Here is a 14,534-nt window from a genome sequence, read left to right on the forward strand (position 1 = left end):
ACTGGGCTGATCATCAGAATGTGGGGAGCAGGTCTCTACAAAAGCCATATTTTAGGTAGGGAGTTTATGGACTGTGTGGTGAATTTCAGAGACCAGCAGACTCATTCATGACAATGGCTTTCAGTTTTTGATCATTTCTGCAGGCATATATATGTAGAGGTAAATTTCCTTGTTCATCCTAAAGCTCAAAAAGCTTGAAAATTTCTCCACACTTTCTAGAATTTACTACAAAAAAGGTACATATAAAGCAGTATTTTCTTCAGGGTTGTGAGATTACCTCTGATTTTATAGGGTATATTTCTCCTTCTGGAGTTTTAATTATCCACTGTTCAACTCTGGAATTTCTAGCACCTCAATATACTGTATAACTTAAGCTTTACACTAAAGCACCATCCTTTTCACTTCCAATTTGATTCTGGTCTCCTAAATTTTGTCGGGATGTTGTTTAGACATAAAGTATGAGATTCCTGTTTTAAGTCCACTTTTAAACTACACTTTTCATAAGTCCATTAAAATCTTAAATAGTTAAATAGTGGCTGTAATCACTAACCTTCTGTTCATAGGATTGTTACAGCTTGGTGATTCTTTTTTATTACAGAGAAGTTTTATTCTAAGTGTGGGTTATTGTTAATATAAACAGATGAACTAATATTTTGGCAAAATCTGAATCAGTACGTTTAGTTTAAAAGGTATCACGAAGTTATTCATAGAGTTATATTTTTGTTAGTGACTAACAAAACTATTCTTGAAAATATGATTAATGTTTATCCTTCCTAAGTTAATTAAACCCCAAATAAATAGGCACATAAATAAATAAGCAAGACATAACCATACAATTCATCGGAACAATGAACAATTAATCATATAATTGAACATAAAAACAGATGTGCATTTAAATGTAGAAAACTTTAGTTCAGTATTGTCACTTTGTCCCATTTATTTTGCCATAAAATGGAATTTAGAGTTGCTTTAGATTTGCCTTCAAGAAAGTTTGTCTTGGGGGAAGCACCAGTGCTGTGGTAGCTTCCTTCCACCTGTTTTATAAATCCTGGTATTTTAAGAATAGGTTGGCATAGGGAATGATAAGGACTCTGTGTCTTTTTCTTTATGTAGAGCTTCCTTTTGTGGTATTAATCTATATTAATCCTAGAAACCTCTATATTAATCCTAGAAACCAGGGGAGCCATGACCTGTCAGTTGTTTCTGACCTTGGCACCTGGTGATTAAGCATAGCGGAGAAGCAAGTCCAGAGCTTGCTAAGGAAATGCCAGGCAGCAGGGCAGAAGACGTTGCTCCATGTTAAATCACAGATAAAGATGAGAATTACTCCAATGCCCTTTGTCTATAGGTATGCACATAACCCTGTAATTGAAAAAGTGTCTGTAAGCTTCATCTAAGCCCTTAGAATAACAATCTGATTTTCAGGAAACTTTGTTCCTGCAGGAGATACCAATGGCTTTTGCTTTTGCTGTTGACACACGAATGGTTTTTGTACACTCTACATTTTTAAACATTAAACCAAAAGTGAAACGTGTTGGGATACTTTTTTGTTGCTTGTTGGCTGTAACACTCAGCTTTTTAGTAAATGTTTTCTGGTAATCACATACCGCAGTGTGATCTGCAGTTGATTTCCCTGTGAAGGACAGCTTTCGCCATGCTGGTTGCTTAAGGTGACTCATCACAGCTAAATGACTAACTGTAGAATGACCCTTTAACTTGGGTAAAAATTTTTAAAAAAGTAGCAGATCTTTTTGTGATAGAAACCTGCCCCAAATATTACTGACTTTCTGAATATCAGTAGTGTTTGGGAGTATTTGGTACTTTCTCCATCTGTATTGATAAAAATATACATAGTATCTCTAGTAGTTTCTGTTTATGTTGAGTTAGACAGTTTTGTAGATTTCAAGTGTTCTTGTTCGTTTCAACGAAACAAATCTCACACATAGAGCAGTACAGTCTGTAAGAAGCATCACAGAATGTGTCAGCAGAGATGGTTTTGGTTCGGAACCATCCAAGGCTGGTGCCGTGCAGATGGACAAGGCTGTCCGATTTCTAAACAGTTAATTTGTCCCTCCTGGGCGCTGGCCGCTCTCCCGCCGCCCAGCGCTCCCGGTCCCTGGGCGCGGCCGCAGTCTCTGATAATACCTGTGTGCACCTCTCAGCAGGAGCTGTGCAGGGCAAGGACGGTGGTAATATGAAACCAGTCTCGTTGGTTTTTGTTCATGGCCCTGGAGGCTGAAATCTGCATTCCAGATGAAACCGCCAGCAAATCGGAAGAGAGTCTCTTTTTTTTCCTACTTTCCTCTGCTTCAAGGGCGCTCACCCGAGTTGGCTCTGCCCGGCCGGGCACTGGGGGCTCTGCAAGAGCTTCAGGAGGGGACACAGGAAGCTTCAGCATCGTTAGCTCGGGTTTCCATTTGAATTTTTTTGGTGATTATGGATTTACAAAAGAAGTTCTTTATCCTAGTGGAAAGACTATGCAAAGGAATCCGTCAGGAATTTGCTGCTGAGAACGGCCCAGCGCTGGCGCACCGGGACAAGGAAGTAGGGAGCAGCCGCGGCGCTGCGGGCTCGGCGGGGCGGCTGCTGTAGCTGCCGGGCGCTGCGGGCTCGGCGCGCCGGGAGCCGGGGGCGCGCCGCCCGTCGGGGTGCGGAGCCCCGGGGGGGGACCAGTGGCCGAGGCTTCAGCCGAGGTTAGTGCTGTGACAAACCCCTCTTGTGCGAGGGAACAAGTTCCAGACGCTGCCGAGAACTTTTTTTACGGTGCGTGTTTCTGCCGCTCCCTCGGCGGAGCGCGGAGCCCCGACGGCCGGGGCGGAAGGGGCGGCCCGGCCGGGAGCGCGGGCGGCCGGCGGCCTGCTCCCTGCTCGGGCCGGGCCGGGCCGCCTGTTGCGGCGCCGGCAGCAGCCCCGGCCGCAGCCTGAATGCGCGCTGGAAGAGTTTGCTCTGCAGTCAGCAGCACTGCTGGAAGCCAACCTGCTCCCTACTTCACGCAACATGGAAGAGCATAATGGGATGCCTGACTGTGGTGAGGTTTTAGACCTGAAGAACACAGCAGAAAGCGACCCTGACCCACTCACTACATTTTCTGTGAAAACACTGTTTGGATTTACAACTAAGTTTGAATCTACAGCTCCCGAAGAAGAAACAGTGCTTAAAGCATTTCAACCTTTGCACGGCAATATAAATACTCACGCCAACACCTGGCATGAGAGGAATGATAATGGATGTAATGAGGAGTCAGAAAATCAGCACAGAGTGGAGAGGACCAGTGGCCAAGCTGACCCGATGTCTGGCAGGCAAGCAGGCCTGGAGCTGGAGTTAGCTGACCAAAATGAATTACTTCTTCAGCATCTGAGGTTTGTTCAGACTTCTTTGTCTGAAGCGGACAATGAGGACAAGGATGCTATTATTGTGCAAGGTACTTTGGTTCATACAACAAGTGACACAGAATCGGACACGGAGAATAAGGACCTAGACACCGATGAGAACACTGCAAGCAAATATGGGCTAAAAAATGCTGCTTTGTCTGCTGAAGCCTTGGACAATAGCAATCAAAATAAGGAAGAATCAGAATCAGAAGGTCACAGCAACAATGATGACACTGTGGATACAGATGACATTGAGTTACACCCACCATTCTCTCGGCAGCTCCCAAAAGAGCTGGACGGTATTCTACGGTATGACTCCAATGGAAAAGACAAAATGTTAATGGATGAGCAATTCACTCATTTGCTTGCTACAGGGGAATGCCCTCAAGAACTTTCAGGTGAAGAACACAGACCTTCCGTTGATAATATGTCACTCCAAAAAACAGCACTGGCTGAAAAGACTTTCCAGCTGCCTGCTTTCTTTAGTGGACTACGTGTGAGGAAAAAGGGACTGACCACAGAAGATGGGGAAACTGTTACAGAAATTAAACCAAGGGAGAATGATTTAGCTCTGCTTAAATTACGACAGCCTGTTAAGAAATCCAGTATTGCAACAGGTTTGACCATTAAAAAAAAATCATCTGAACCTAAAGCAAATCCCACTTTCCTAGAACAACTCTCGCACTTGTTAAACATAGACGTCTCCAAGAATGAAGATAGAGCTGAGGACTCTGGTGAGGGATCTGGGGAGACCGAGGACAGTGATGAAGCTCAAGAGAACAAAGCCTCCAGCAAGAGAGAACCACGATTTCCCTCTGAGGAGATAAAATCAAGCCCTGCTGAATCTGCACTGGATGCCTTTAAAGCCTTATTCACGCGACCTCCCAAGAAAGAAACAACTGCAGATACATCGGAGCTGGAAGCCCTAAAACGCAAAATGAGAAATGAAAAAGAGTCCTTGAAAGCTGTATTTGAAAGATCAAAATCAAAACCTGTGGACGGACCATCAGACAAATCTGTAGGTTGAATTACTTTTTCTTCCTAAGATCTGGAAGTAGAATGATTAAAAAATAATTTCTTGTTTAAGTATTATTGGTGGATACTTAAGAGCAAAGTGTCAGAATTGCTCTTCTTTTGGCAATCTCAAATTCTGGATTCCCAGCTGAGGAAGTCTTGAGGCAAATCTGTCAGAATTTTTGATCATCTGCAGTTGAAGCAGTATTTGGCCACACGTGATGGTGGCAGTAAAAACCTTTCAATTAGAAGTGAGAACGTAAAAATCAGTTTCTGATTTTAAAAGATCTCTACATAACAGTTCTCCATATGTTAATTATGGCTTTAAATCAGTTTGATGCTACAGATATTTCCTGTAGTATTATTTAACTGTTGATTATTTATCTGGTTTCTTTAATTGAGTATTTTATTTTTAAAACTAATATTTCTTTTTACCTGTAGAAATAATTTTATCATAAAAGTTGATACAAGAAGTTGTGGGTGATTTTCAGCTCAGTTTTTTCAAGACATAGAACAGGAAGTTTTTTGGGGTTTTTTTCTTGTTTACATGCATATATCTGGCTTTTCAAATATTGATAAGCATTTAACCTTATCCAGGTGTAACTTAGTGATTTCAATTAGACAGCTCAAGTTTTTGATTAATGTAAGTGTTTGCAAGATTGATGCTGTTAGGCAAATGGAGATGTAGTTAGATATTTTTAAAAAATCAATGCCGAGTTTTCATACAATCATAAATTACTTTGAATGTGATTTGAACTCTTTAATTAAATGAGTAACCTTTGGGTTGGCATTCTCCCAACCCCAAATTCTTACAAACATATCTTGCCAGATGTAATGAGCCTTCAGTTGTTGGCTGAAGGGAATTACCTGAAGGATTCAATTTTCAGAACTGAACCTTAAACGTGAAGCGACTTAACTTAATTTTGTGTTGGTTATACTCTTTTTAAAAATTTTATTCTTACATAATATTAAAAAAGCATGTAAAAAAATCCTGGCCAACACTTGGGTAGACTGATAATACCAGTTTGTAGTAAATTACCTGTGGGGAGGAGAAAACAGGTATTCATTGGCTGTGGAATGTACAGCAAGTGCAGTCTGTGTGTGCCCGTCCCATTCCTGGCTTGCTCCTTCCTGCTTACACCAGTCGCTGTGCTGGCGTCAGCGTTCGTGTGCTTCACAGCAAACCTATTTGGGAAGCTGTCATCACACACAATGAGGGAGGAGGCACAAGGAGTCAGCAGGAGTGGCTTTTGTAAATGTCTGCTTAATGTCTGGGCTAGTGCAAATCTGTATTTTCTCAGGGCAAAGCCTGAGTCCAAGGGTCTAGCCTTTACTTCCACTTGCTCCTGTGGGCCATTTGTAAGGCCATTTTCATACAAGGCTTCACTGTTGTTGCAGTTGTGTCTATGCAATTACTTGTAGTAACGTGTTGTAAATCAGATTACAGAAATACTGGAGATATAAAAAAACACTTAAAAAATCCCTCTGAAAGAATGTCTGTTTAGTGGGCCATTCCCCCTCCACTCCTTCCCCATTTAAAGAGGCATTTTAGCGTTCCACTTGACAATGCAGTCCCATTTACAGTTGCAGCATTACTTTGATGTGACAGTATTACCTGGTATGTGGACTGAGCAATCTGGGGGTGGGGCAGGAATTTCACAAACTAGCTCTGTTTCCAGAAAATTATATTGTCAAATGATGTCTTAGGTGATTTGCTCTAATGTTTACTTGTAAGAGGAGCACACTCTGGAATATTTCACTCTGGAAGAAAGATACAGGAAAAAACCCTAGCATTTGTTCCTCTGTGGTTCACCAAAGGATACACAGCTCTCCACAGTGATGTGAATGGTTTCAACAAATAACTGCATGCCACATGCATTATGCTACTTTCCTCCTCAGAAATATTTTTCTACACTGATTTGTGTCCCTTCCAATCAACTGAGCACATTCAATCAGTAGAACAAGACAATCTTTCTGGAGCACATGTGTAGAGCTGAGCATGGCAGTTGCTGTTTGGAATCAATTGATACTGCAGACTTTAATTTTTTTCTTGCGTAATTTTAACAGCCTGACCTGAGTCCCTCAGAGCAAGATGACAAGACTCCAGGGAGACTCCAGACTGTCTGGCCACCACCAAAAGCAAATCATGAAGAAGTAAAAGTAGGATTGAAGTACACAGAAGCAGGTAAAACAAAGAGGTGAAGCATTTGCAGAAATTAGTTTTGGACATTTTTAATCTTGTTTAATACAGAGATGGTGATAAGTCGCAGTATTTTCTTATCTGGAAAAACATACCTTATGTTTTGTATGTGTGGTTTACTGCTACTTGTTAATTCTGCATCTGATTTTTATATGTAAATGGCTAAGTATATGTTGAAATCTACAAACTTGCGTGTATAAATTCATGAGGAAAGAGGTGGGTGTTTTTGATAAATTAGGTTATCCATTCCCAGTGGGATTTTGTTCAAATTAGTGACAGATTGGTGAATGTGTGACTGCCTTTTCTGATGCCTTGGTGCAGGGGGCAGCTCCCTGCTGAATTCTGGTCTGGCTGCAGGTTTTCTTCAGATACTGTCCATTACGAAAACATCACCATTATTGCAACATGTGTATGAACAGAGGAATGCTCATATCCAGTCAGGCTACTTCTATAGCTAGCCACATATATTGTCCTATGCAAGTGTATGAAAGGGTATGTCCAAAGTGCAATGCTAATTATCAGATAAGCTTTCCACAGAAAAATATTTCTTGGGGCTTTTTGTTGTTTAGATATTTACATAACATACTTAGAAGGGAGAAAGTGATTATTTTAGCCACCACATCTCTGGTTCACATTTATAGTCTTGAATGTAAAGCAGGAAATCCTTGATATTCAGATATTAGCCATAAACTGAGGAATAGTCTGAAATATTGAAGTGAAAGACAATAGGCCATCTCTTCTTCAGATACCAGGAGATTTTAAAAATACCACCTAGAAAGTATTAAGTGGAATTAAATAAAGGCTTTTATACTACTTTGCTGAGAGAAATTGTTCAGGGTAATGCTGTGTGGTTCTTTCTAATTCCAGGGGATATGTATCTAACCTTGCATTTTAGAAACAGTACTCTTATTTTTTCTGTCTATTGCTTTTTATTGTTTAGTTTTTCTCCCCCTTTTTTCAGTTTACTCTGCTTTAAAAATGTTTCTCTTTTTGAAAAGTGGGAATAATACTGAAGTGTGAAAGTTGTTGGAAGATTAAGAAAACTAGGTTTTGACAGAAACAACATGATTCTAATATACAGAATTGAATTTAATATATAGAATTTAATTTATAGTGCATCTGGTTGGTCTGAATTTGGCAGTCTATCACTTAGATGACCAGGACACGTTTTCAGCTGATGGCAAGTTGATCATACTCTTAGATTTCTATTATAGGCTATATGCTTGCTATATTTAGTTTTACCCAAACAAATATTTTTCCTTCTAATGACTGTAATAATCTGTGGCAAAACATATGCTTAAGTAAAGAAAGAAAACTGAATTAACAGAAGCTCCAGATTCTACTACTTGTAGAGAAATTAGGTCATGCTTTCTTGAAATTTGAATAGGAAAGACAGACTGGCTTAGAGCCTGTGTAAATTGTTGCTCTTGTTGCTGTGATATTTTGGGTGGCAGTGTCATCAACATGTTGATGGTTTGTTTGCTAAGTCAATTTTTTATAGACCAGATTCTGCAGCTCATTAGTTGCTCCAGCGTCTGGCAGAGGGATTTGAATGAAAACAAACCGCTGGTGATTCAGCTGGGATGAGATGTAAGCAGTGCTTTTAAAGGAAATAGACAAAGACTATGTTTGCAACATATGTTAAGACTGCCCTAAAGTTATAGGAGTGCCTCAGAGATTGGCAGGTTTGTTTCTTTCAGCTGTTCTTTCAGCCGTTCTTACACTGGCTGTTCTGAGGACTTGTGTGACTGTTTTAAAGCATTGTGCACAGGAGTGAATTTACAGAGTCTCCTACAAGTAAAGCAAGGTACTGTTCATGAGTTGTGATGATACAGTTATAATAGGGTTTGTATTCAATGTTGGTTTTATTGCTGGAGTTTGTGGGGGGTTTTATGAATACAAATGTGGCAATGCACCAGAACTTCTAAATTCACAATCCTGACAGTAGTAGGTACCTTCAAAGTGCATGTGGGTACCACCATTTCTCCTCGTGCCCCTTCGCATCCAAAACTCCCTTCCAGCCACCAATACTTTAGAAGCTTCTTGACCCCTTTTAAGAAGTGGGATTCTTAAAAATAAGCTATAATGCAGGTGAATCATTTGCATTATTTAAATTGACTGGTCTAAACCAAAAACTCTGTTCTGCTAAGACATCCTCAGTGTCTTGTCTTGACTACTAAGATCAAATGGAAAATTCTTGATCTCAGAATAGAGTTCAAAAATTGTGTGGCAGGGATGTTTGTGATTCCAGTCTTCTTTCACTGATGTTCCTGAATAGAGGAATATCTATATCATAAAAAATGCTGAAGTGGTGAGTTTTATTAACTTTCAGTCAATAATTTATGCTAGTCTTTTAATTTCTTGATTAAGGGTTTCATCTACCAAAACAGTAGGAATTTATATAAGGACGATAATTAAGAAGATGAATTATTAGGTAAGTATTCATTCAGCACAGATTTATTTTATGCTTAGATTAAATATATGTTCACATCCAAGGATAAATTTATCAACATTCATCTTTGCACTTCCGAAAGTATACGAATATGTATATATTCTATGAGCTGGCATGGTTTGTTTTTTTCATTTGTCATCATAAAATAGGATTTAAGTAAGACTGAAAACTTGAAAGTTGGAATATACTAATCTTTTTTTGCAGTTCTCCAGTGCATCTTTGATTTTCTTTCTTCATCACCATGCACTACGACAACTATGACAGGAAGACAGGGAGAGTATTCCTGTTCTTTTGATCTTTTCTCACCTCCTTGTCATGTTTTTCCTCATTGTTCTTGTTGCCTAGTGGAAGCAAGAAATTCAGGCTTAATTTGGCCTACGCAGCAGACATCACAATGACTCACAGCAGCTTGGAGGAGTAGCTAACTCCCTCCTGAGGCTCATAGTCTGGCTTGGTGTGTGGGAAACCAACTGAAAAGCAAATGGACATAACAAGGAACACGTGTGTGAGGCTGCCTAGGCCTGTTAGATATATTACAAGTGAAAGAAGGTAGGGATACAACTGAGCCCCAGGTTTTTTTCATGCATTTGATAACTGCTTGTGCAGTCATGATATTGTCTCCTGCAGTATCCAAATCTTGAGTTGGTAATGTTGAATTGAATGGATGATGTTGCAATATTTTGGTTTAACTTATGTTTTCTTAATTCTTTAGTGCATGTGTTTCGATAGAACAGGTGACTGTGTTGTCAACTGGCTCTCTGTAATTAGCACGAGCTTCTTGCATCATTCTCTAGAGAAACTGGAACTTCTTTGAAGTTTGTCTAAAATAGCTGAAGTCCAGAAGGTCTATAGTGCATTTATGTCCTGGAAGACTAGAAAAAGGGTACTTTAATTTAATAGTTATTCCATGGAAATAATTTCATATTTTTGGTCCTAAATTTCTGTTCCTCTGCTTTCATATTAAGTTTGTTTTCTTTTTATTTTTCTCCATAATTGTTGGAGAGACTTCTCCCATTTTTAAGCATTGACTCTGGCAGAAGGGTAGAAATGTCAGCCATTACTTGTGAAAATATCTAGCCAGATAGAGGAGACAAATTCATGGCTATACTGAGGAAATTAATCTGTGATACCACATCACATTGAATCTACATATAATGGATGTCCCAACTACTGTGTGTGACTAGGTCAGCACCTGCAGACACATGTCTCAGAAAAGGAGTTAGGCATGGGTTCGGCAACTCATAAAACTATGTTTGAAGAACAGTCTCCACGTTAAGGTGGTATAGATGGACAGATTCTGTTATTCCTACTAACATTACCATTTTAGCCTTCAGGATTAAACTAGTTCTCTTATATACAACAGAGAGAGTTTAGTCTTCTGCTTAGCAAAACAGGTATAATAATGAGAGAGAGAAGTATTTGTCATTCCTGTGGGAGAAAACCTTAAAAAAGCCACTTACAAAATTAATACATTCAGTGAGGTTTTTTTCATTTTTTCATTCAGTGTTTTCTTTTTAATTCAAATATCTGTATTTAACATTTAAAAACCTCATTTTCTCACAGTCTTTCTGTTTATCATTTTTAAGTCTGCAGTGAGGTAATGCTGTCTCTATAGTGCCACAATTTCTATAACAGTCTGTGATGGTGTAAGCACAGTTTTCAGGGTAAATAAGAAAATCAGGAGGTGTCTGATAAAGGTCTTATTAGACAAAAAATGTCTGGGTAAATGTTGAATGAAATACAAAATAGTGGCAGAGGTTTATTGCTAAGTCTCAAATATATCAAGTCCTTGATCCCTTATACTCTTAGTTCCCAGCAAGAAAATCACTTTATGGCCATGATGTAAATGCAGAGAATAACCAGCTTATGTGAGAGAGAGGCATAATGGTTGGAACAAAAGGATGAGAGATAAGAGCATGGTTTCTTATCTTTCTTTAACATAAGCTTCCTTTGTGGCCTTGAACAGTATGTGTTTGTCTTTAAAATAAAGACAGTGCTTGATGTTAAGTGTCCTGAAGAAAGTTGTTTGAACAGTGGCTACCAACAGTTGGCTTCACCCAAATAAAAAAAAAGAATAAAAAAAAAGAAAATTAGTAATTTAGGTTTATTTTATTTCAGTGTGATGTTGAGTTTAGTTCTGGGATTCTATTATACATTTTACTGCAGTGAATTAGATCAAGCAGCAGTATAGCAAACAAGATATTTTGCATTGCTTCAAGGTAGTGCTTTTGTGATTGATTCACTGATCAATTTGATGTGAACTCAGAGTGCATAAAGTTTTTGTAAATTATTTTACGACGCTTTAGTACATTTATTGTATAGCATGAGAGGTGCATATAATTCAGTGTTTCATAATCAGATTCACTAGTATGTTTTTGAAAGCTGAGGGTTTTATTACAAGCCAGATTTTGGTAGCCATACTAGAGTAACAATGTCATTTTTCCCCCTTACTTATGATAGTTAAAGCTATGATTTTACGGATTGAAAAGGTGTTGGGTATAGTGCTGCTCAGAAATCTCTGCCACCACAGAGAGGTTGTATATGTGCTGATCACTAGAGCAGTCACTTTTTCAGATATCTTGCAACACTATGTGCTAAGATTTACTTTGAAAATAATAAAATATGCTCAAAAACAATCAAGCAACAAAAATACTGTTTGTGTTTCCCTTCCCACCTCAGCTGACACTCATTCAGACTGTGCCTCTTGAGACAGGAACAAAAAGATAGACACCTGTGGATAATTAGTATTTGTTGTTAAGATGTTTGTGTTCCATTTTCAGTCCTTTTGCTACTTTCGGGAATGGCTTCAGGGAAGGTTTGGGAAACTTACCAAGTTTCAATTTATCCATCCGTAAAATTAGGATAAGAATTCTGACCTATTTTTCAAGTCAAATTAAATTCCATTTCTGTTTACAGGCTCATAGCATTAGATAGAGACAGAGAATAGGAAAGGATACTGACTTTTTAGACTTTAATCTTAAAAAACAAAACCCAGACCAACTCCACAGTTACAGAATGGTATCTGTACCTAAGGCCATGGGATAAAATGTTCATGCCTTCCCATACACTGAAGATTTATTTTTTGCAAGGTGAGAGGGAAGAAGTGTTATGCTCCAGGTTTTCAATAAAAATGGTGGCTTTATTTTTGTTATCCATACTCTCTGTAGAAATGTAGTAATTTTAGGAGACCTATTGTTTTTGAGTCTGGATACATGTTTTGCAGCATGTCCTGACAAGCACAGGTTTTACAGGATCAAAAGCCGTGTCTGGATACACATGTGTGGCCATGGATACCAGCATGCTTAAGATTAACATACAGAGCAGTTTTAGTCCAAACTAGAAAGCTGATTTGTAAATTTAATATTTTCAGGTTATTAATGAGAAGATTAATCTGTTGCCTGAATATAATGAGGGCAAATTGTGTGAATTATTTCTTTTACTGTGGTTTTGATTTTGAAATATAGAATACTGCATTATGGACCTGAGTATCCAATTTTGCAAAGACCCAAAACAGTCACAGGGTTTTATGACATGATTCTTGTTATGTAATTGAAACACAGTGAAAGAGCAATTGTGTACACAAGAAGAATGACTTTATATTCTATTTTCTATGGTTCTATTTCAAAATATATGAAGCCCTAACAGAAATGCCTCTGAGTTTTACTGAATTTCCTTTCTTGTTCTGCAGCCTCACTGTTCACTTATTATGCTGCTTTCTGAAAATTTGCACCTCCATTTAGAACTGCTTTTTGGATTTCTTTTTAGGTGAATTCAATATCAGCCCTGTCAAGTTTGCTCCCTATGCTGTGGCACAGACATGTACTCTGTAATAAATCTGTTCCTCGTGTTTGCTGTTAAAGAGTTACGTGTTTACCATATTGCAATGGTGAACGTGATCCTGTAGTAGATTGGTTTTGTAAATACGAAGTAGGACATTTCTTGAGAAAGAATTAGTGTTGAATGTCCACAGCAGCAGTACCTCTAGTGTTGCCTTTGTGGGAGGGTGAAATGACAAGTGAAACTATTCATTTCTGCTATCAGGTAAATGAACTGTAACTGTAACCCCTCACAGCTGAGGAATGGTCAGGCAGATAAGTTACTCAGGTTACTGCTATTGAATAGTGCTTTATACTGCTTTGCAATCAGAAAGAGGAGTAACTATTTTCCTCATTTCCATAACAGACTGTCAAGGGGAGGTGCTGTTTTTTCCATAGGAAGCTGTTTTTTTGTGGATACGGTTCTATTATTCTTGGGTAATTCAGTGGCTATTGTGAAGATACTTCATGTCCTTTAGTAGGTTTACTCTGGTGTCCTCTATATTATTTAAATATCTGGACAGTGTTTGAATACTAGACTGTTGGTTTGTATGGGGCTGTTTGTTTTCCACAAGTCCCTCTTCATTTGTCTCCTTTTCTCATGCCTTCCATATTTTCACCATACTGGAATCTTTACGGAATGTTTGAAATGTTAGATTTGGAGGGTTCTTCCTTGTCTTAAAAACGAAAAAAAACCCAGCCAACCAACCAACCAAAAAACCCAAAATAAAACAAAAATCCAGCTGAAGTGAAGGATATCTGCTCATTTCCCAGTCTGTGGATTTGGCATTACATGTAATGAATTACGGGTCTGTAAAAGAGTTCAGGTTCAGTGGAAAGTAAAGAAGAGAGGACAGATAGGAGTAGATGGAATAGGGTTGAAGGAAAGAAGATTAGAATCATGTTTTAAAACAACATGTAATATTGTTTTAGCCAATCCATCCCTAAAAATATGTAATTTTGTGAATTTCTTCGAGCATAAATACATTTCAGTTTCCTAGTTATAGAAGGATGCTTAAATGCAGTTATGCTTAATAAAAAGCAATTCAAAACTGAACAAATTAGATTTTGAAAGTTGCTCGTGTGTATTTTTGTTGAAAGAAAAGCCTGAAAATTTGCTGCTGGTTTATGACTGTAGCCTGAAAAGGCCTGGAAGGTCACATCAATACATCTGTAAAAATAAATTAAAAGTCATTATAAAGGTGTAGCTGTGGTAAGTAGGTTCCCTTCTGACACCCGGTGGTTAAAGATGAGAACTACATAGGGAAATAGAGGAGGAAAATGCTGTAGTGAAGGAGAATATTTGAAAATGGGACCAAGGGTCACCACTGAGGGAGAAAACATTAAGAAACCCTCACTATTCTGAAATTTAATGAACCAGTGCAATTATAAGTGAATGATTTTCTTTATACTACAGGGTGTGGTGCATCTCAAGAAAGGTAGATTGTACTCAAGTTTTCCAGCTTTTGTTCTCTAATTACTTTTAAATTGTGTTAACATTATTTTGCATGTTTCCACACACTGAGCTTAATATGTATGGCTTTTTACAAAAATGAGTGTACTGGCCAGAAGTGGCTATATAGGTCATTTAACTTCAAAGCTTCTGCTTTCTACATGAAGCTTTGAGATTATGGCAGAGAAGTTTCCTCAGTTGCTGTGTAAAGTTTGAGGAGTAACCTGTC

The 14,534-nt window shown here is 38.6% G+C and overlaps 1 protein-coding gene across 1 annotated transcript in view; it reads left to right on the forward strand.

The window, feature by feature from the left end:
• The first annotated feature begins 2,749 nt into the window (after positions 1–2,749).
• The window catches only part of LOC136362673 (formin-like), a 122,339-nt gene continuing 110,554 nt past the window's right edge, over positions 2,750–14,534 (forward strand). The window contains exons 1-2 of the mRNA XM_066321423.1: positions 2,750–4,389; positions 6,453–6,570. Of these exons, the coding sequence (XP_066177520.1) occupies positions 2,998–4,389; positions 6,453–6,570 (1,510 nt within the window). The 5' untranslated portion in view covers positions 2,750–2,997. The remainder of the gene's footprint in view (positions 4,390–6,452; positions 6,571–14,534) is intronic.

This window comes from Sylvia atricapilla, chromosome 6 (genome assembly GCF_009819655.1).
Source record: "Sylvia atricapilla isolate bSylAtr1 chromosome 6, bSylAtr1.pri, whole genome shotgun sequence".
Classification (NCBI taxonomy): domain Eukaryota; kingdom Metazoa; phylum Chordata; class Aves; order Passeriformes; family Sylviidae; genus Sylvia; species Sylvia atricapilla.